At 39.3% G+C, this 21,530-nt stretch overlaps 1 protein-coding gene across 1 annotated transcript in view; it reads right to left on the bottom strand.

Annotated features, from left to right (window-relative positions):
• spg7 (spastic paraplegia 7 (pure and complicated autosomal recessive)) overlaps nt 1–21,086 on the bottom strand; it is a 31,894-nt gene extending 10,808 nt beyond the window's left edge. The window contains exons 1-11 of the mRNA XM_002933659.3: nt 20,847–21,086; nt 19,152–19,254; nt 18,941–19,030; nt 18,403–18,644; nt 17,046–17,185; nt 16,111–16,213; nt 15,412–15,537; nt 11,935–12,097; nt 3,855–4,028; nt 341–465; nt 84–186 (exon numbers count right to left, since the gene is read on the bottom strand). Of these exons, the coding sequence (XP_002933705.2) occupies nt 84–186; nt 341–465; nt 3,855–4,028; nt 11,935–12,097; nt 15,412–15,537; nt 16,111–16,213; nt 17,046–17,185; nt 18,403–18,644; nt 18,941–19,030; nt 19,152–19,254; nt 20,847–20,948 (1,471 nt within the window). The 5' untranslated portion in view covers nt 20,949–21,086. The remainder of the gene's footprint in view (nt 1–83; nt 187–340; nt 466–3,854; nt 4,029–11,934; nt 12,098–15,411; nt 15,538–16,110; nt 16,214–17,045; nt 17,186–18,402; nt 18,645–18,940; nt 19,031–19,151; nt 19,255–20,846) is intronic.
• Nucleotides 21,087–21,530: the final 444 nt, after the last annotated feature.

Below are 21,530 nucleotides of genomic sequence, written 5' to 3'. Positions count from 1 at the left end.
GAAAGTGTTTTTTCCAAAAATTAAAGTTAACCATCGCAATTCTGACTTGGATCTTAGTATTCTTTAGTACAAAATTAAGTTACCACTAAATCCAGGGGTGAGCTCTGCCAGACGCTGTGAATAAAAGCTTCCAGGCTGTGTCAGCTTCAGGCTCTTTAAGTGCTGCTCAAAGATCTCCCGCCTCTCCTAAAACAGAGATTATGGCTGAGCCAGAAATACAGCACCACAAGGTCACACAATATTAAGGAAGTTGGCAACAGGTATACAAGGGTTGAAAAGGCCCAATTAGCATTCACCTGCAGCATTTATGTTCCATTAAGGCATATTTTCTTCAGTTTACCTGTAAGGTAGGAAGGTCAATAAATATATGTCTGTCCAGTCTTCCTGGTCTCATCAGTGCATTATCCAAGATGTCAGCCCGATTGGTGGAGGCCAGCACAATAACATGGTCAGTAGTACCCATCCCTGCAAAAAATTAAAAAAAAAAAAAAAAAAGTGTTATATTGTTAAGCTATGTTTATTATTAGAGGTATAAGGGGTTGTCCGGATAAGGGGCCTTTATTTAATTTGGATCACTGCGCCTTAGGGCTACTATTAAATCATTTCAATATTAAAAGAACCCAAAGTCCCAAAAGTATGTTCAAATGTTAGTTAAGAGGAAGTCATCTGAAACAGAATTGTGGGCTGTGACAGTGCAGATTTAGTATGGGTGACAGATCTCTTGGTGTGCCATCACCCTTAAGAGTAATGGCACCCTGTCGCCCATAGGAAATCTGCACCAAATATACTGAAAACACCTTTTCTTTGATGTCAGTGTAAACTGCGGGTATAATTAATTTTGCATAACCACCTGAAAATGCAGAAGGTGGCAATTTTTGGTGGTTATGCAATTTATATATTTCAGCACTTAAAGTTTCCACTGACACCAATGCAAACATATATTTGTTGCCTATGGGTTGTGCCAAATTCCTGTGGGCAACAAAAAGTAATGGGAGAAAAGATTATTATATTCATCACAGAATAAAGGGAAATCATAAAAATAAGCACTGTTTGCTTAAATAGGACTTGAAGAAAAAATGGCATTTCCGAATTTAGAGCTTTCTGGATAATGGTCTTCCGGATAATAGATCCCATACCTGTACTATTACTTTTTGTAACATAGTATATATATATATATATATATAGGGCCGGAATTTCTCTAGCATACATGGTGGAGGGCTGCTAATGGAAGCCAGTTTTGACCACTCCCCTTTTTAAAACCACACCCATGTCAAACCACAACTATTGGTGGGAGTGCAGTAAAAACCCAGATGCTTGGTCCTCACTGTGGGGATATCAACCGTGAAAGAATTATATTATGTCATATTAAGATATACCCTTAAATCCATATGCCTCCTCCTCCCCTGTGGATACCACAGCAATCGCTGTGGTTTATCAGTTTATCAACAAATGCTTGTAAACATTTAACTTGAGCTTTACATAAATCCTCATAACACGGGATGAATTTTAACCTATTTTGTGGAATAGGAATAATTTTGATTCTGCGAAAAAGAAATAATTTAGTTCATTTTGAAGTTGTTTTTTTTAAACACAGATACTAACAGAATGATATGTTTTGCACAGAATGGTCTATTTGAAAACTAAACCCAGCTGCTAGCTTCATAAAATTTCAAAGAGTCAGTATTGAGTCCCTGATTTAATCATGTATAAAAATAAAGCAGTAAAGCCGTAACCACTTTATTCTTCATCATTAGGAATATCAAGGTTATGGAAAGAGCTGGTAATAATGGAACATAAGAAAAACTGCACTATTTGCTGTGTGAATAGAGAGTTAACCTTGAATCCAAGGCAAACCATTCCAGACCACTATTACTGTACTCACTGACTGCATTCCTTTTCTATAACTGTAAGGAAAGCAAAGCAAGGACAGATCATAAATGATAGATGGATAGAGGGACTTGTATAGCAGCAGACAACAAAGTAGGTGTTAACTTACATATATTAAAAAGGGCTTGCAAAAGGTAAAAATAGTTTTTGATACTTTGGAATTCTTAAATTTAAACAAGTAAAATTAATCCACTGGTGGTATGCCAATATATCAAGCACCCCGGAGAATCAAATCTGTGTTTTTTTCCTGTGCTTCTGCTTCTTTTGTGAAATAAATGTATCACCCTTGGGGGGAAAAGTATTGCAGCACCACACTGTCATCTTACTTATCTCTCCCAGGCATTCCTCATGCAGACTTAAGACTTGTCCAAAAATATTTATCCTGCAGAGTAAACAGCCCTAGAAGCTCCCTCTGTTTGTTTAAGATAGCAGCTGCCATTTTAGTTTTGTCTCCATAGCTTCCTGCTGCAGCTCTAGCTGCTGGTAGCTCAGATAACCCATTCGGATGGGAGGTGGGAGCAGGAGAAGGGACAGAAGAGAGAGCTGTACAGACTCCACCCCCCCACCCAGATTTTTCTGAGAGAGGAAGTCTGATACCGAAGAACATGTTTACACAAAAGTAGACAAGAAATCCTGCGTTTTTTTTATAGAGTGCAGCATTTCTAGGTGGCACTAATGTGGCCAGTAAAATGTCAAAATGCCTTTCCTTCTCCTTTAACTTCTGGCTCATACAGGAGAAAAAGAAAGACTTGCTTATTAGAACTTACAATCTAAAAGAGATGGGGCAGGAAAACCTGGGGATGGGCAAGATCAGGAGTCAGTTATGTAAGAGATGTGGTACTGTGAGCAGGCCCGGATTTGTGGAGAGGCCACAAAGGCCCGGGCCTAGGGCGGCAGAAGTTTAGGGGCAGCATGCTGCCCCGCCGCAAGAAAAATTTTAAATTTGGCTCCCATACGGAGCAGTCGGGACCTCTCCCCACTGCTCCGTATGGGAGTTTAAATGAGCGTTCGCGCATGCGCACTGGGGAGAGGGCGCGTTCACGCATGCGCACTGGGGGGCGCGTGTTTGCGCATGCGCATGGGGGAACACCCACAGGGGCGGCCTCGGGGCGCCCAGGAGAGAAATCCGGCCCTGACTGTGAGTGCTGCCTTTAGTTGGTGGTAGGGAATAAGAATGTATCATGTAGAAGTTAAAGCAGAACTACTGTATGACCTACTAGCTTAGGGTACGTTTGTGTGTTAATAGACCGTATAAAGGTTTAAAGAAAGTTAAGAGAACGTGTCATGCAACATAGAAGGGAACGTCCCTAATGATCAGCTGATATAGGAAAATATTTAACAACACTAGGGAGTTTTCTAGTATTAACCGTGTGAATAACAGGATATAAGGAGAGAAGGGAATTCTGAAGGTGAGAAAACACAGAATAACATGACCACTTTCCACTGCAGTAAGTGAAGAGCCAAGACATACAGAATTACTGTGGGCACTTTTATTCCTGGATAAGATCCATCACATTACGTCAAGTCTCTCAAAGAGGATACCATTAGCAAAAAGCAAAGGACAAAGCCTTTCTTGTCAGCAGCCTCCAAGGACTTGGCACAACCACAAGGCTGCATCCCCAACTGACATGACAACAAAACTACAGCTTACATTTCTTCTGATTCAGACAGCACCAGGTCTTTAAATCAAAATCTGGTGCATAGAATACAGAATGATCGGTATGGGGAAAAGAAAGCCCTCAGCAAACAGGTACTGTAGTTCTGTAGAGATAACATTTTAAGCAACATATAAAACTGAAAAAAAGAGCATCATTTATCAAGCAAGATTTTTTCATGGCTCTCTTTACTCACAGAATTGTTAAAGAATTTAGAATGAACCCTTTTTCTGACAGAGCTATTTAAAATATAGTGCAGAGATTGCTGGTTGACAGAGCTTTAACAATTCATCACATGCAATTTTTTGTTACCGTCCATCTCCACCAGCAGTTGGTTGAGTGTTTGTTCCTCCTCAGTGTTGGAAAATGATGACATATTAGTGGAACGCTTCTTACCAACTGCATCTATCTCATCAATATAAACAATGCAGGGAGCACGGGTACGTGCTTCTTTAAAAAGGCTGCGGACACGGGCAGCACCAAGACCTAAAATAACAAAAAGGAAAAAAAGTTACACGTCAATAAACAAATAAAGATGGAGTAAAATGAATTGAAGACATTCCACTTTGCCAACTCAATGCATCAGTGTCACTGTATTTACAATATGTATAGCACTTCAATCTGACTGCTTCTTCCTGTGATTCCTCATCTTTTCATTGCCAGTATGAACCAGCTGTGCTGTGGACCTTAAAACTTGCACACAGTGGCAGAATGCAAATTGATGTCACCTCTGGTCAAATACAAGCCAGGAGAGCTATGATTAGCTATATAAACTAGCAAAAATGTTATAGTTGCTTCTGGGAATGAATGCTGCAGTTGGTCAGAGAGGTTATGCTGCACATACATTGTTATGCAGTTCAATATAAGATTCTAACTAGATTTCATGATCATCTGTGTTTATATGGCCTCTTTAGTAGATCATCCTCTAATGCAGTGCTGTCCAACTTCTGTGGTACCAAGGGCTGGAATTTTTCTGGCCTACATGTTGGAGGGCTGATAATGGAAACCCATTGACCACTCCCCTTTTTAAACCACACCCACTTCAAACCACAACCATGTTATCACAACAGCTTTTAAGACCATATCCACACTAATGGTGGCAGTGCAGCAAAAACCCAAATGGTTGGTGCTCACTGTAGGGATCACCCTTCATCCATATGTGAAAGAATTATATTATGTCATATTAAGACACACCCTTAAATCCATTTGCCTCCTCCTCCCCTGTGGATAGCACAACAACCCCCAGCATAATTACACAACTAAGGGACCATATAATAACTATTTCCAAATACTAAAGACTCCCAGAACAAACCCCTGCCAGTTTCACCTCCCACAGGCAGGGTAGGGCAGGCAGAGTATGGCACACACAGGCAGCATAGAGCAGGCAGAGTATGGCACACACAGGCAGCATAGGGAAGGTAGAGTATGGTACACACAGGCAGCATAGGACAGGCAGTACTGAGGTGTGAACAGGAGAACAATGTGGGGCTTACAGTCTAAGGTGTGAATAATGAAGAGGGTGACCAATGCAGGAATTAAAAATTGTGAACAGTTCAGGGGATTAAATGTTTAAACAATACAGGGGTTTAAAGCCTGCATCTAAGATGTGAGAAATGCGGGGGGGCAGCTAATTTCAGTACTGGTCCCATTTAAAGCTTACACAAAGGTAAATTCAATTGCACTAGCAAAAACACGAAACCCAGGCTGTGCTTCCTGCACCTCTGTGGTGTGATCTAGCTCACTGGCCTTGTGGCTATATTCCACTAATACCCTGCTAATCATTATCTGAGACTGCAAGTTGACTATCCTTTTTTTGGCCTGTGTGTGGCCAGCTTTAAAAGGTGCAACTGCTGCAAAAGGGCAAAGCCAGCAAAAATTTAGGCTACCTCAAACAGGCCACAGATTGTTTAGTCTAGTCATTGATGAAATTAGTCAATGAACTGTGTATAAGAGGAAACAATCCATTTCCATGTAAATTAACAATGTCTGCACAATGATTTCTCTCGGTTTTCTCCAGAATAGCACCTGCCAAGCTTATTTAACTTTGTTTAAAATTAGAAACCACAACACTGCATTATAAATAGAATTGCACTGAATATGTCTTCTCAGAAAGCTGAAACCTGCAGTAACAAACATAGATAAATGAGAGACAGCACATCAAACATTGCATATGTATTTGCATTTGCAAGGTTTGCTACTTATATTTAATATGTATATTGCTCGTGACTTTCTGCAAACCCAGTGTGTGCCAAGGACCAGGCCCTGACAGGCAATCTGATTATTCTAGCCAATGCCACAGGGGGCTGCTGAAAGGGGTTTTGGTCTCCCTGCACTTAAAATAACTGGGCCAATTTGAATCTCAGTATGTACATGCTCAGTATTTAATGGCTGTTAGCACCAAACATTCACTCCAAACAGGAATCATTATGCTAAGAAGAAAAGCTGCTTTATTTACAGTATATGTTTTACAATGCTGAGGCATTGGTCTAGACTGTGGTAAGCAGGTTGAGTTCCCTGATCAAATACAGTTATACATATAAATACTTTCCATGCTTAGGTCACAATATAAAAACAGAATCATTAGAATACCAAACAGCATTCTGTATGCCTTCAGTCAGGTAAACCTAGAAAGTCAGTAGTACTGTTAAAATTAGTTATACTAAAGACATGGTATGGCAGCTCAAACTCACAACAACAAATAAATAGAAGTTCTGGATTAAACATCTGTGATACAATAAACATTTTCTTTATTTTAAGCAGAATGTATCTTGTGAATACAGCATTTTTCCAATCAAAAAATAGTTCTTTCTGCTTCTTAGTATTTCTCTTTTCTTTGTGCCAACCACTGCAGGGGTTACATAATTTCTATTAGCATAGAGTAAAGACTGAAAATGGTTTCTGCCCTTTCTTTTTCCTTTGTACAGTAAAATAGCTGCAGTGGTGACAGGACAATGCTCTCTATGTTAGCAAAATTAGGAATTTATGTTTGATGCATGCACTAATTATTTTCTGTAATGATACTACCGGACAAAAGGGCTCTTACACACAAGCATTCTTGCATTCCCCTGCGCTGGATCTTTTATAAATCCCAGCACAGGGGAACGCAGGAAGAAATGCAGCCCTGTATTTCTTATTAGTTCATACTCACTATGGCATGGGCAAGTGCTGAACATAGGTGAAACACATTTCAATGCTAATATTGAAAACACTTTAACAAGGAGAAACTAGACATGATAAAATACATAGTAACACAGTAAGTTAGGCTGAAAAACGATATGTCCATCAAGTTCAACATTTATGTCTATATATAGCCTGCCTAACTTCTAGTTGATCCAGAAGTTAAAAAACTCCATCTGAAGCCTCTCTAATTTGCCATAGAGGGGGGAAATTTTTTTATCAACTCCAAGTTGGCAATCAGACCAGTCCCTAGTTCAACTTGTACCATGAGCTATCTTCCATAACCCTGTATTTCCTCACTTGCTAAAAAGCCATCTAACCACTTATTAAAGCTATCTAATGTATCAGCCACTAGGACTGATTCAGGGTGAGAATTACACAACTTCACAGCTCTCACTTTAAAAAACAAACGGCACCGTCTTTCTTCTAATCAGAATGGGTGCCCTCATGTCTGCTGGAAGGACCTACTGGTAAATAAAGCATTAAGAGAGATTATTATATAATGCCCTTATATATTTTTTTTTTATAAGTTTTTATTTAGAGTTTTAACATTTAAACAACAGTAGTTTAGAAAAAAAAAAGAAGTAGGGAAGAGAGAAAGAAGAAGGGTATACAAAGTTTAAGCGAGCCTGCCAAGTTTATCCATATTGTGCATTTAACCAAGTGTCCCATACCGCATTGAATTTGGCTGGGCAGCCTCTAGAAATGTAGACCAATTTTTGTTTAGGTAGCACGTCATTAGCTAGTTTTTTCCAGAAGGTTTTTTGAAGGCTTTTTTTTTTTACATACATTTTTTTACATTTGATATGCAGATAATCCCAAGTCCTCTAGCACCCCTAATAAATATGTCCTTGAAAAGTGAATGTTGGGAAACGCCAGTGTTTCATTAATGTATTTCAATATCGCTGACCATAGTTGTTGGATGGCTGGGCATTCCCAAAATACATGGAGAAACGAGCCTACTGCTATGTTACATTTGGGACATAGGTATGATGTTTGAGGATATATCTTTGCTAGTCTATGGGGTGTTAAGTAAGCACAGTTAATAAATTTAATTTGGATAAACCTGTCTCTAACTGACATTGTTGTTTCGGTAATCTGGTCAAGAGCATTGTCCCACATTTCATTTTCCAGGCCTGGTATATCGCTCTGCCATTTAGCCTTAAGGTACCCATACATGAGCCGATAGTAGCTGCCGATATCGGTCCTTTGGACCGATTCGGCAGCTTATCGGCCCGTGTAGGGGCAGAACTCAGGGGCCTGGCCGACCGATATCTGGCCTAAAATTGGCCAGATATCGATCGGCCAGGTTAGAAAATTCAGTCGGATCGGGAACCGCATCAGCTCGTTGATGCGGTCCCCGAACTGACTGCCCCATTGCCGCCCACATAATCCGATCGTTTGGCCCCAGGGCCAAACGCTCCCCGATATTGCCGACCCATAGGTGGGGATCTCGGGTGAAGATCCGCTCGCTTGGCGACATCGCCAAGCAAGTGGATCTGCTCGTGTATGGGGACCTTTAGCCTTAGCTAGGGAGTTGGGGTGGATTGCCACAGTAGACTATAAAACCACGACACAGCCTTACTCAGATCCAGTCTATGCAGGTATTTTTCCAGTGACGTATCTGTCACCTGTATCAGTCTAATGGGGAACTGTGCATAAAAGGCATGCCTGAGTTGTAAGTAGCAGAAATACATGGCAGAGGGGTGTGCCCTTATATATTTAAACAGAATTATCAAATCACCCCTTAAGTGCCTCTTCTCCAGTATAAACAACCCTAACTTGGCTAGTCTTTCTTCATAACTGAGACTTTCTATACCCTTTACCAGCTAAGTTGCCCTTGTCTGGACCCTCTCTAACTCAATAATGTCCCATTTGAGCACTGGACACCTAAACTGCATGGAATATTTTAGATGGGGTCTTACCAGCACTCTGTAAAGTGGAAGAATAACGCCCTAATCCTGTGAATCTATACCCCTTTTAATACAATTCAAAACCTTGTTTGCCCTTGCAGCTGCTGACTGGCATTGCTTGCCACCACCAATTTTATTAACTACAAGGACTCCAAGGTCCGTTTCTATTATGGATTTGCCTAGTGCAGTCCCATTAAGGGCAGGATCCCTTGGAGTGACTTACAAATTGCTGCTAAAAGGGTTTCCACTGTCAACAACAGAAGTCACCAACATTAAATCTCATCTGCTACTTAGCCTCCCAGATTGCCAGTTTGTCAAGATCCTGCTACCACATTCTGGATGTCATCTGCAAACACTGATACATTACATACCATATGTTCTCCTTAGTCATTAATGAACAAATTAAATAAAAATGGACCCAATACAGAACCCTGAGGGACCCCACTAACTTCAAGTAGAGGTTGTACCATTACAAACTTCTGTACATGATCCTGTAGCCAGTTTCCTATCCATGTGTAAATAACTTTACTAAGACAAACAGACCCTGAAAAATTGATCACATCTACTCTAACCCCACTGTTCAGCTTCTTACTACCCTCATCATAAAAAGCAATCAAATTTGTCTGACATGACATACCTGTCGTAAAGCCATGCTGATTAATGCTTACAATGCCAATATCCAGAACATAATTTTGAATGTGATCCCTTAACAAGCCTTCAAATAACTTGCCCATCACAGATGTCAAACTTACTGGCCTATCATTGCCAGGCTGAGATTGTAATCAATTTTAAAATATAGGCATTACATCAGATTTCCTCCAATCCATACCAGATGAAAGCGAGTCTGAGAATATCAGAAATAGAGGCCTGTCTAGCACTGAAATCAGCTCTCACACCCAAGGGTGTATTCTATGTGACTTCTTCACATTCATTTTGAATATCCCTTTATGTACCATATCATGCATCAACCACTGACTAAGCTGAGCCAACAGCTATCAGTTGGGTCATGGAATGTTGTCTCCTCTATTGTATACACTGAAGAAAAGAACTGATTAAGAATGTTTGCCTTTTTCTGTATCAGTTATAACCATACTGTTAACATAATTCAATTGAGCCACACCCTCAACCCGCATCTTTATACTATAATATACTGTACTTAAAAAACTTTTTTGGGTTAGTCTTAGCCTCTGCTGCAATGCACTCCTTATTTTTTTATCTTTCCATCCGGATTGCTGTAAATAAAGGTCCAGGACCAGATGGTATTCATCCCAGGGTATTAAACAAGCTTAGCTCTGTGATTGCCAAACCCCTTCGCTTAATTTTTCAGGATTCACTGACGTCTGGCATGGTGCCAAGTGCAAATTGCTAATGTGTTTCAGTTATTCAAAAAAGGATCCCGTTCTTACCCTGAAAACTATAGGCCTCTTAGTCTGACAGCAGTGGTAGGAAAACTTTTGGAAGTGTGAAATAAGGGATAGGATAACTGAATACATTGTATCATAATACTATAGGTTTGTGCCAGGATGGTTTTATGCGTAACAGATTTTGCCAGACTAATATAATTGCCTTTTATGAGGAGGTGAGCAGGAACCTAATGTTGGAGTGGCAGTGGATGTCATCTACTTGGATTTTGCAAGAGTATTTGATACAGTACTGCACAGAAAAATAATGTTACAATTGAGGAATATTGGCCTAGAACATAATGACCTAGAGGTGAGCATACAAAGTATTTTTGCTGATGATACTAAATTGTGCAAAACTATAAGGTCCATGCAGGATGCTGCCACTGAGCAGAGCGATTTGAAAAAAATTGGAAAACTGGGCAGCATTATGGAAAATGAGGTTCAATGTTGAAAAATGCAAAGTTATGCACGCTTAGAAATTATTCCAAAATCTTTCCTATTGTGTTAGTCAAGCAAAATAAACTCTACTTACACTATGTAAGTTATTTTAATTTTGTTTCCCACAGTCTTAAAATTTACAATAACAGCAAGCAGGCAATAGCCATTTTGTGGACACTGTTATTGATGAAAGTTCTGCAAAGCCCTAAAATCTTGTGTATGCACCATCTAGGTGACATGTAAAAAGGGTTGAATGGACAGTGAAAGTAATTGTGATTAAAAATTTGATCTGCCAATAATTTATTGCCTGCACCGACTCTATGCCACAGACATAGAGGCGGAGCAGGCAATATATGACTGAGAGATCAGATTTTAAAATGCATTTAAAAGATATATTTAAAATGCATTCGCGGGCCGGGAGGGTAAGCAGAAGAGCTCAACCCGAACCCCCTCGCGACCCACAAGTAATGTGCCGAGGTCAGATCAAACCCACGGGTATTGGGCCAGCCGACTCAGGCACAATGCACTGAGATGGCTGCCTTCACATCATATTTACAACTAAACAAATATATTTGTAGGTCCAAGAATAATATTTTAAAGGAGAACTAAACATGAATATGGCTAGACATGCCATATTTTATATAATGAACTTATTGAACCAGCCTAAAGGTTCGCCATCTCTATAGTAGTAATCCAGTCCTTTAAAGTTGTCACAGGGGTGGCCATACTGGACACTTGTTAGAAGTGTCTGGACACTCACATGCTCAGTGTGCTCTTGTGTGTGACACTCACATGCTCAGTGTGCTTTTGTGTGTGACACACACATGCTCAGTGTGCTCTTAGCAGCTGATGAGAAGCTATGCTCAGGGGTCATCGGAAATTATCAAGCAAAGAAAATTATGTTTGTCTTTTATATAAGTTGATCCTAATAGGCTGATAATTAAAGTCTGAAGCTAATAGCACTGGTTTCAGAGCTTCCATGCAGCAATCACCTGTGTTAATTACTAATCAGCCTTATATTGTGACATTTATATTTTGTTTATACAGTATATTATGAGTGGTCCCTTAGCTCAGTAACTGACAACAGAAGATAGAGGGCTACTGGGGCATCTTTGGGGGCACAGATCTTTCCCGCTAAAAGTTGCTTTAGTTGCCATGGGCTGGTACAGAAGCACAAAACATAATTCACAACATTACTAGGCTATGTCTTTAGTTAAGCTTTAGTTCTCTTTTAGATGATAGACTAAATTATTTGCTATGCAAACAAAAAAAAAGGAAACCATAGAAATCATGACAGTATCCCTTTAATAAATACAGCTGTGGAATAATTGGGGTAATTCCTATTCCAATACCTGCCTTGCCTTTCTACATGCTAGTGACCAAATACATCTGGCTGCAGTACAATTTTCCTATCCCTATAGGATTTCCAACTAATAATAATCAGTGAACCTTTTATCTTACCTCCAATAACCTCAACAAACTCTGAACCAGCCATTGCTAGGAAAGGAACCTGGGCTTCTGTTGCTACAGCCTTTGCCAACAAGGTTTTTCCGCATCCGGGTGGACCAAGAAGCAAAGCTCCTTTGGGTACCTTTGCCCCAAGCTGCAGGTACCGGTCTGGGCTCTACAACAGGAAAAACAGTGGACATATTAAAAGTCAGATTTGCTGCAGTTTGTGCGACAGAATTGTGTCTGTCTAGTCTTGTGTGTTTTCTGCAATCACTCATTAAAGCAGTTTATCTCACACTTAATATAAATTGCAAGCTATAGTTACCTTATGGTGGCCACACACTACAATTATGATCTTTCCCATGACCATTGGTCGTAGGAAAGATCATTTGTTTACCCACTCTATTAACACTAAGAGCTGAATTGTCAGATAAGAGTGCATCTGTCCTAGGTCTCTCATTGTTTATACAGTATAGTGCCATCATCTCACACAGGGCTTTATGTCTTCATTTGAGGTATGAATACATAACAAAGCAGTTTACACATACAAACATTTCACCAGGATAGATGCACAGTTACAACTGCATACAACTGTTGCCTATATATGGTGTCAGCATACTCTAGTCAGGTACTAATTAAAAATTACAAGCCCCATAAAATAAATGCCTATTAGGTATGTGGCAAAACAATGTAACATTATCAAAACAGGGCATGTCCTGGACAAGTTTTTTCCATGGCCCAGAAAATGTATAAAAAAAAAATAGACCCTAATCAGCGTATTACCCTTTTAATATCCCTAAAGCTGGCCATACATGCACCGATAATATTGTACGAAACCTCGTTTCGTACGATATTCGGTGTGTGTATGGCAAGTCGGCGAGGTGACCGATATCGCAGGAGGCTGCTGATATTCGCCGATCGGGTGGGTTAAAAGATTTTGATCGGGCGCCATGGAAGGCGCCTGAGCAAAATCTGCCTTCAGAGCTGGATCGGCAAAAGGAGGTAGAAATCCTATTGTTTCTACCTCCATGTTTGCCGTTTCAGCCCTGAACGTTAATGGCCGATTGGGACGATCTTTTGTGCGACCGATGGTGTAAAGTGCAGAGTCGTGTAGGAGCAAACAGTGTGGAACTGGTGCTCCACAGGGGTGTGTACTGAGCCCTCTCCTGTACTCACTCTACACCTATGACTGCACGGCCACTAGCAGCTCCAACATCATTGTAAGTTTTGCAGACGACACAACAGTGCTGGGTCTTATCACAAATGATGATGAGACGACATATAGAGAGGAGGTCAGTGCCCTGTTACATTGGTGCCAGGAGAACCACCTCACCCTCAATGTCACAAAGACCAAAGAGATGATAGTGGACTTCCCGAGGTGTGGAGTACATACCCACATCACCATCAATGGTGCTGCTGTGGAGAAAGTGAGTAGCTTCCGTTTCCTGGGTGTGCATTTAGAGGAGGATCTCACATGGTCAGTTCACATGGACAAAACAGTGAAGACGGCGCAGCAGCGCCTCTTCTTTCTCAGGAGGCTGAAGAGATTTGGCATGAGCCCCTGCATCCTCAGTACCTTCTACCGCTTCTAAGTCTGTTGTTATTCTCCCTGAATAGTCTTTGGGAACCACTAATTTAGCTTTACATATCATCTGTATGGTAATAATATTCAAATATATTCATCAACCCTGAAACTTAAACCCCAAATACTTATTATGGCTTCCCATAAAGCAATGAATAACTTATATTCTCATGAATTTCAAAGCTTTTTATTCCTCTGCACCTCTCTATATCTCTCTTGTGCAATTACACATTACTAGCTGAGGCCTCTGTTCCTCTCAGAGCCACCTCCTGGTGGAAACCCATTTCTATTGTTTCCCTTAAACCATTCTGTCTGACCTGGTTCCTCAGTTAGAAGTTAATCCTTTTTCTTTGCTTCCTTGTGCAGAGTGAAGCCCCACCCCACTTCCTATTCAGGTCTCTCATAAAAAAAAACCCTGCTAATGCACAGACTGGCTCCTGCTGCCTCCAGGCATGCCCAGAAGGCTCTCCAGGTAGACTAGAGTAGTCGAATTGAAGAGAGAACTGAACAGGAAGTGGGGGCAGGGATTCACTCTGCACAAGGAAGCAAAGGAAAGGATTAACTTCTAACTGAAGAACCAGGTCAGACAGAATGCTGGGACAAAGGTAGGTAATTCTGGAGGCTGTTTAGAGTAATTTTACTGATAGAAAAAAAAGGTTTATTTATTCTTTAAAAATGTATCCAACATTTGGCACCCCCTAGTGACTGTACCTTTCCTTCACCTTTAAATAAATTTGAGCCCAGAGAAGGTGGAAGTGATTCTGGATAAAATTAATATAAAGTTTCTTGATTGCACTGAAGTATTTGTGGATGCCGCAACAAACTGTTGTCATAGACACAGGAGTATTCTTTTGCTCATGCAATATTTTCTACAACAGAATCTCATCTGGTTTAAACACAGTGGCGCCTGAGGGCCCAAGATCACAGCCATCCAGTATTGGCTTTTGACCTTGTTCCTTTGCGTACAGAAATTTCTCCAGATTCTCTCAAATTTTTTAATGATATTGTACTGTAGATTATAAAATCCCCAAATTCTTTGCAATTTTAAGTTGAGGAACGTTATTCTTAAACTGTTGTAATATTTGCCCACACAGTGTTTAACAAAGTGATGTACTTCACTCCATCTTAAATTCTGACAGACCCCACTTCTATAATTTCTGCTTTTTTTTATACCCAATCATGTTACTGACCTGTTGCTAATTGGTGAGATATTTCACCAGGTATTTTTTTAGCATTACACAACTCTCCCAGTCTTTTGTTTCCCCTGCCCCAACTTTTTCATTTTTTTCTTTGTTGCACCTGCCCCAGCTATTTTAAATATTTTTCAGAAAACAATAAAATTATGCAGTTTAGCATTCAATATTGTCTCTGTGTTAACTGCAATCAACTTAGGGTTTAAATTATTTGCAAATCCATTCTCTTTTTATTTACATTTTGCAGTGTCTTAACTTGTTTGGAAATGGGGTTGTATGAGTAGGATATACTTTCCCTTAATACAGGTATCGGACACCTTATCTGGAACCCATTATTCAGAAAGTTCTGAATTACAGAAAAAGACCATCTCCCATATACTCCATTATAATCAAATAATTCACATATTTAAAAATGATTCCCTTTTTCTCTGTAATAATAAAACAGTACAATTAAACAGATACAATTAAACCTTACTGGAGCCTTACTGGAGCCAAAACAATCCTATTGGGTTAATTACTGTTTAAATAATTTTATTAGCAGACTTAGGAGATCCAAATTACGAAAAGACCCCTTATCCGGAAAACCACAGGTCCCAAACATTCTGGATAAAGGGTCCCATACATGTAAAGGCAAGAATTATTTTGTACCCAATGCATATTTATATACATACATAAAAATATAGGTGCCGTTATCATTATACAAGCCTTGCTAACCTTCAAATAATCCACAAATTCTTTCACTTCCAGCTTTGCTTCATGCATTCCAGCGACATCCTTGAAACTTATTCCTTTACCAGATTTTCCATCCACAATGGTGAAACGAGCCATCTTTAGCTGGTTCTGATTACAAAGGAAAGCATCTTATTAAATGTTAAAGTTATGTAACAGTTACTTTATCTTTCTAGATTACATAACTATGCTATTCTATGAAAATAAAAATATATAGATGGGTTTTAATGAATAGGATAGATAGTGTCTTGTCTAGGGCATTTTATAACAACTATTCTGGCATTAGCCAGACTTTAAAGATTACCACTCTATGTCTGATTATTGAGTGTTAAAGTTTTCTGTAAAAAGAGAGATAGTTAATAGTAAAGCGCTGCTTTTTCATTTTGGAAACATGGATGTTTTCATGCTCCTCACTGAAAAGTTCAAAATGAAAAAAGATCTAAATGTTTGAGCATCTGCCTGACTTCTCAATCACTTGTGTTTAAGGTAATATCTAAAAGTAAAAAGCTAATTATTTTCATAATAAATCCATTAAACTTTATCATATTATCACATAGAAGGTGTTAATGTTCCTTTACCACTATGTAGCTACATTTCTCAAAAGCCATTGGATTGTATATTTGTTTATCACTAAGCAGACAATACTAGAGTATAAAGTATTACAATACATAAAATTTAGCTTACAAAAGCACTGAAAGCTCCTTCTCGTCCTGCCATTCCTGCCAAACGGAAAATGTACCACAGGATGGCCACTCCCACTGCTGCCATGCCCAAAGCATAAAGAGCACTGCAAAAAGGAGACAAATCCATTTATACTTAAAAACACACAAAAAAGATTTATTTAAAAAAAAGTACAACTAATCATATATTACCTTATTCTTGTAAGGCTATAATTTATTAATCGTGTTTCTGAATATTTGTGTAATTTTTAAAAACAGTATTGCAAGTAGTGACAAAATGTAAATAGCAGCTACTTATAAGTGGCCAGTCAAAAACAAGAGGATATAAGACTGAGCAGCAGTCCAAGACATTGCTGTGCATGCTGACTGTGAGTGGCCATATATAAGCAAATCCATGCTAAGTTAATAGCAGTACAAAAAGAGGATACGACAGGGTTTATCAACCGGGCATGGAAGTTTTGGAAATGCAGCAGGGCCCAAACTGAAGGGAAGGCACATAGAATTATATTTTTAACCTGAAAGATCACTAAAATTTGAACTGGCCAACACACAACCCCATTGAATGGGCTGAATAATATAGGGGAAAAAATAAGCTCTTAGGCATAGAAGACATAAGTGCTTGTAGGTGACAAAACTGCAGACCCAAAAAACTCCATTGAGGAGAAGCTTTTATACTAACCATCATTCTCTTGTACAATGTAAATGTCACTGTACTTCTTTCATGAAGTAGCTGGTATATAGCTGTACCTTACCTTCTAACTAACAAAACTATTTTAACATTTTATAGTAGCTACTTATGACAAAGGGAAAAATAAGAACCTGTGAATTTTACATTTGTATTACCATAATATATATTTAGTGCTACATGTTGAAATTGGGGATAAGCACTAACGCATAATGGTTCCTCATGTTGCAAAATTTTTACATTTACATTCATACTTTCCAAAAAAGCCAGTGCGTTTGTAAGACACTGGGATACGGTCCTTTACATTGATCTTCAGCTCCTCCTCTGCTGCACGCAGCTTCTCCTCAAACTTATCTATATTCGCCACTTGCATTCTATACATCAGGGCAAGGCGCTAATAATGGAAGGGGAACAGCAATAGTCAATGTCAGTACTAAGTTAATGTCAGTATTAAGTTACTTTTAATGTCAGGTTAATACGTAGGAATAGCAGCACTAAAGTAAAATTTGTCAAGATCTAAAAGCCTTTTTCTTGAATATGTATATTAATGGTTTTTTTTGTTTTTTTTAAATGTGCAAGGGCAAGGTCAAAAGAAGAATTCCTCAGAACACGAGTGGCAAAACAGGCAAGAAGGCTCTTAAATTAGCCTGGTACAGGTATGGTATCTGTTATCCAGAATGCTTGGGACCTGGGGTCTTCCAGATAAAGGGCTTCTTTCCCTAGTTTAGATCCCCCTTCTTAAAGTCTACTTAAAAATAATTTTAACATTAAATACACCCAATAGGATATAGGTGAAGTACAATGTACTGTTTTATTATTACAGAGAAAAGGGAATTCATTTCTAAGGATTAGAATAATTTTCTTAAAATAGAGCCTATGGGAGATGACCTTCCTGTAATTCAGCACTTTCTGGATAACAGGTTTTCAGATAACGGGTCTTATACCTTTATTAAGAATAAACTGTATCACATTATTGCACAAAAATGTTTTCTTACACAGTTTTTAACAATTTAAACTATTCAGAACCAAAGCAATTCTTTTCAATTCAATGGTATTTTTAATTTTGCCACCAACATTGGAGCTGATTTTAAACAAAACTCCCTATCTGATATTGGCCTGATGATACTTATGTAAGACTGAATGAGTCCAAAAATACAGATCAGTTATTTGCGGGGGCCGGGGCGGCGTGGGATCACAAAGACACAGCCTGCAAGTGCTTCAGGAGGGGGGTGCTGACAGACAAAGCCTGGCTGGGGACGCATTTGTGAAGTAAAGAGTAGTGAGGTAAAGGAAGTGGGCATCCCTATTAAAGATGGCGGCGCTGTTCACTGAAAAGAGTATGTAGTAAATGTATCTCAGTAAATCTTTCTCTAGGCAAGCCAGAAATATAGCGTTTCTACATAGCGATAGTAGTACTATTGAATAGTGTGCTTAATTGATTTTGACTTTCCTTGTCCTTTAAACAGGCGAGTGAAACATTCTGTTGGCAATGTCATACTACAACAGTATGCTATGCAGGAAGATGAAGCATGTTTCAACAGTGTGGTAATCAATTTGTAACCTGTTTTATTTTGTTAAATGAAGGCAGAATAATACTAAACTATAACTCACAGGCCGCCCAAACACCACAGCCCCGGGATATAGGTAAATCTCCACAATGTCGCTCTCTGGCACAACCTGAACACGCATCACTTCACCCTTGGCCAGCATTTCATTCACAAAGTCGTTCCATGAGATGTTACCACCACTGCTGCTCAGGGAATTCAGCAGACTCATTATCACAGCAATGATAAAAAGAGTTCTAAGACGCTCTCTGTACATCTGATCCTCCCGTTCTCTTCTTTTCTTCTCCTCTGGTTTATAAAAGATTTTACATGGTCAAAACAAAAATTGCACAATTTTCGAATGTGGCAAACAACTGGAAATTTTTCCACAAAAAAAAAAAAAGCAGAGCACAATGATACACATATGAAAATTGAAACTGAGCATCTAATAGATTTTGGGGGACTCTGTTTTACCACTTTTATAAATAAGAGATGCATTTAAATGCACCAGGACTATTGTATCCTAAGCTCAAAGCAGAAGGGCCCTTAAAAGGACCTTTAATATATTATATCGAATGCACCTGCAAGCCTTAAAAAATCTCTACCTTCATCCTCATGTGGGGTCTTCCCTTTGGAACCTTCATTCTGATTTTCTTTATTTCCTCTACCCGATGTACTGAAATAATTTATTCCACCTGCAAATTAGCAGAAATAATGAATGGATCTAGACTACAGTGTGCAAACATGACGTTGAAACAGAAAATTCAGAATCATGTTTCAGAAAATAGTAATTATGACATAATCACGATTAATAACCTAATATCCTCCAGATTCTCAAGGGGTCCTGAATGAGATGCCGTTTTATTAAATATTCTCTCATTCCATGACTTCCTGGGGTAAGATTCCGGCACAGTAAATTCTAAAAGAAAAAAATAGTACTTTAAACATGTATAAGGATATATATAGTAAGTAAATGCTAGCAGGGTGATAATTTGCAAACAGTCATTTCATAAGGCAAAAAGGTTACGCATGGTAAGGAGATTTTCCTTTAGGTATAACATTCTACACATCAATTACAATAAATAATCAAAAGCGTAACATAAAAGTGCAAATCTAAAATTTTATTTTAGAATATACACAGGCAATTTCAGCTAGGCATGTGTACCTTAAGATGGTCCTACACTGACATATACTCTTCAGGATCTGACAAGCAGGTCCAGACTAAAATTTAAAACACATCCAGAAATTCCTATTACACAAAATCCCAAACAGCCTTAGGAACTCTCTATGGCTTTTTTATAGCAGGTATTTGTCAGAATCTACAGACTGTCAGTAAGGGCTTGCCTGCAAATCAAACAGAATATTACAGGTATGGCCACCTTTTTATTTTACCATTTGTTCAGGCCAACAGCCTAAAAGATTGGCACTACAGGATTGTAAGAGGAGCAGCAGCAATTCATCTCAATTTCCTTATCTGCCAGAATACCATCTGCTGACTAATGGTCAACAGATTCATTTTTGCCTATTTAATTGACAATTCTATGGAAATCATAGTACAAATATACTGATTGGTGTCATCTCCCCCAAATTAGACATACTGAAAATGGCATGATTGTATGATTTTATTGGTATGTACATGGCCAGATTAAATCTGGAATGTCTAGCCTGTGGCTTCCTAGATGCTGCTGGAAAACTACAGCAGGCAATTGTAGTTCAATAACACATATATGCCAGCATTGTAAACATGCATGATATAACCCAAAGTAACAGAGATTGGCCAGGACTACTTTTTTTACAAGGAAAACTGAAGGATATACTGAAATACTACACTGGTACATTTTAATAGGATCTTCTAGCCATTACCATATTATAATTTATAATCTTTCATTTTGTTTCTCCATAATAAAAGTTGAACAAACATTAAGGATAGCAATCACTGTTGTGATTCTATATCACGGGCATCTATGGCATATAACTATATACTCGGGGGCCTGGGTAGGAGACAGGACATCAGGCTTGATGGAGCTTTGACAGCTACAGCGGTCTGCAGCAGCAAGTGATTTCACTGCTACTTTTACCTTATAAAAGTTGTTGCTGCTAAAAGTTGATATATCTCCTAGCATGACATTAGTGTGGGTGGGTACTGGGAACGACAATCCCACTAATAACATTACATCACCTCTGACTCTCCTGCTAGTAATATACAGAGCTGACATTATTACTGACATTACTTTCAGGAACAAAGTTATTGAATTTCACCTTCTGGTGGTTTGGCCCTGACTTACAGGTTGCATTTCTATTTCAATTTTTCTAGAGGAAATAATGACAAAAAAATAATTCACTGGTCTGATAGCATTTATTGAAACCATCTATCATATACAGTACTGCGGGCGTACTGGAATAAAAAAAAAATACCAACATCCTGTATTGCCCATGACTGAAACCTAATTAAGTCGTTGTTTGTCAAAGAGGTTTGGGTGCCTGTGCGCTCGCTGCTTTGCCGCACACTACCTGAAGGATCCGAGACTCGCTGCACTCTGCACGGGGAACCTTCCGCCAACATCCCGCAGACCCGAGCCGAAGGCCCCGGAGAGCGAGCAACAAAATGCCCATCTCACTGCAGAGTAGGGCCAGTGACCTAAAGGCAAGGCCTCCCGGTTCGACCTACTGCACATCCACCTATCATCCAGAGCGACGCTCAGGAAATCCCACCGCACCCCGCCCACCACAGCTTTGTTCCGCCTCCGGCCCTTGTATCAATGGCGCAGTGATACTATTTGCAAAGGTCGCACAAGAGCTGTGTCACGTTATACGCGTGCGCGTATGTGTGCGATATGTTTCCTAGACGTCGACATGTAAAAAGTGCAGTGATATGTATTTCCAAGATATGTTTGGGATACGGTAAAGCCAGAGAATGCATAGGCTATCAACTATGTGTTTTATCACAACATAAGCGCTGGTCTGGTGAACAGGAGAAGTGCTTAATGTTCATATGGTGTATAGTGGGGGTTCCAACCTTTCTTACATGTGAAGCCACAGTCAAATGTAAAAAGCCTTGGAGAGCAATAAAAGCATCATAAAAGTTCATGGAGGTACAAATTAAGAGCTAAGATTGGCTATTAGGTAGCTTCTATGCACACTGTCAGCTTACAGGAGGTTTTATCTGGTAGTAAATCTTGTTTTTATTGAAACAAA

The sequence above is a fragment of the Xenopus tropicalis genome, chromosome 4 (assembly GCF_000004195.4).
Source record: "Xenopus tropicalis strain Nigerian chromosome 4, UCB_Xtro_10.0, whole genome shotgun sequence".
Classification (NCBI taxonomy): Eukaryota; Metazoa; Chordata; class Amphibia; order Anura; family Pipidae; genus Xenopus; species Xenopus tropicalis.
This window is presented reverse-complemented; position numbering and strand designations above follow the sequence as displayed.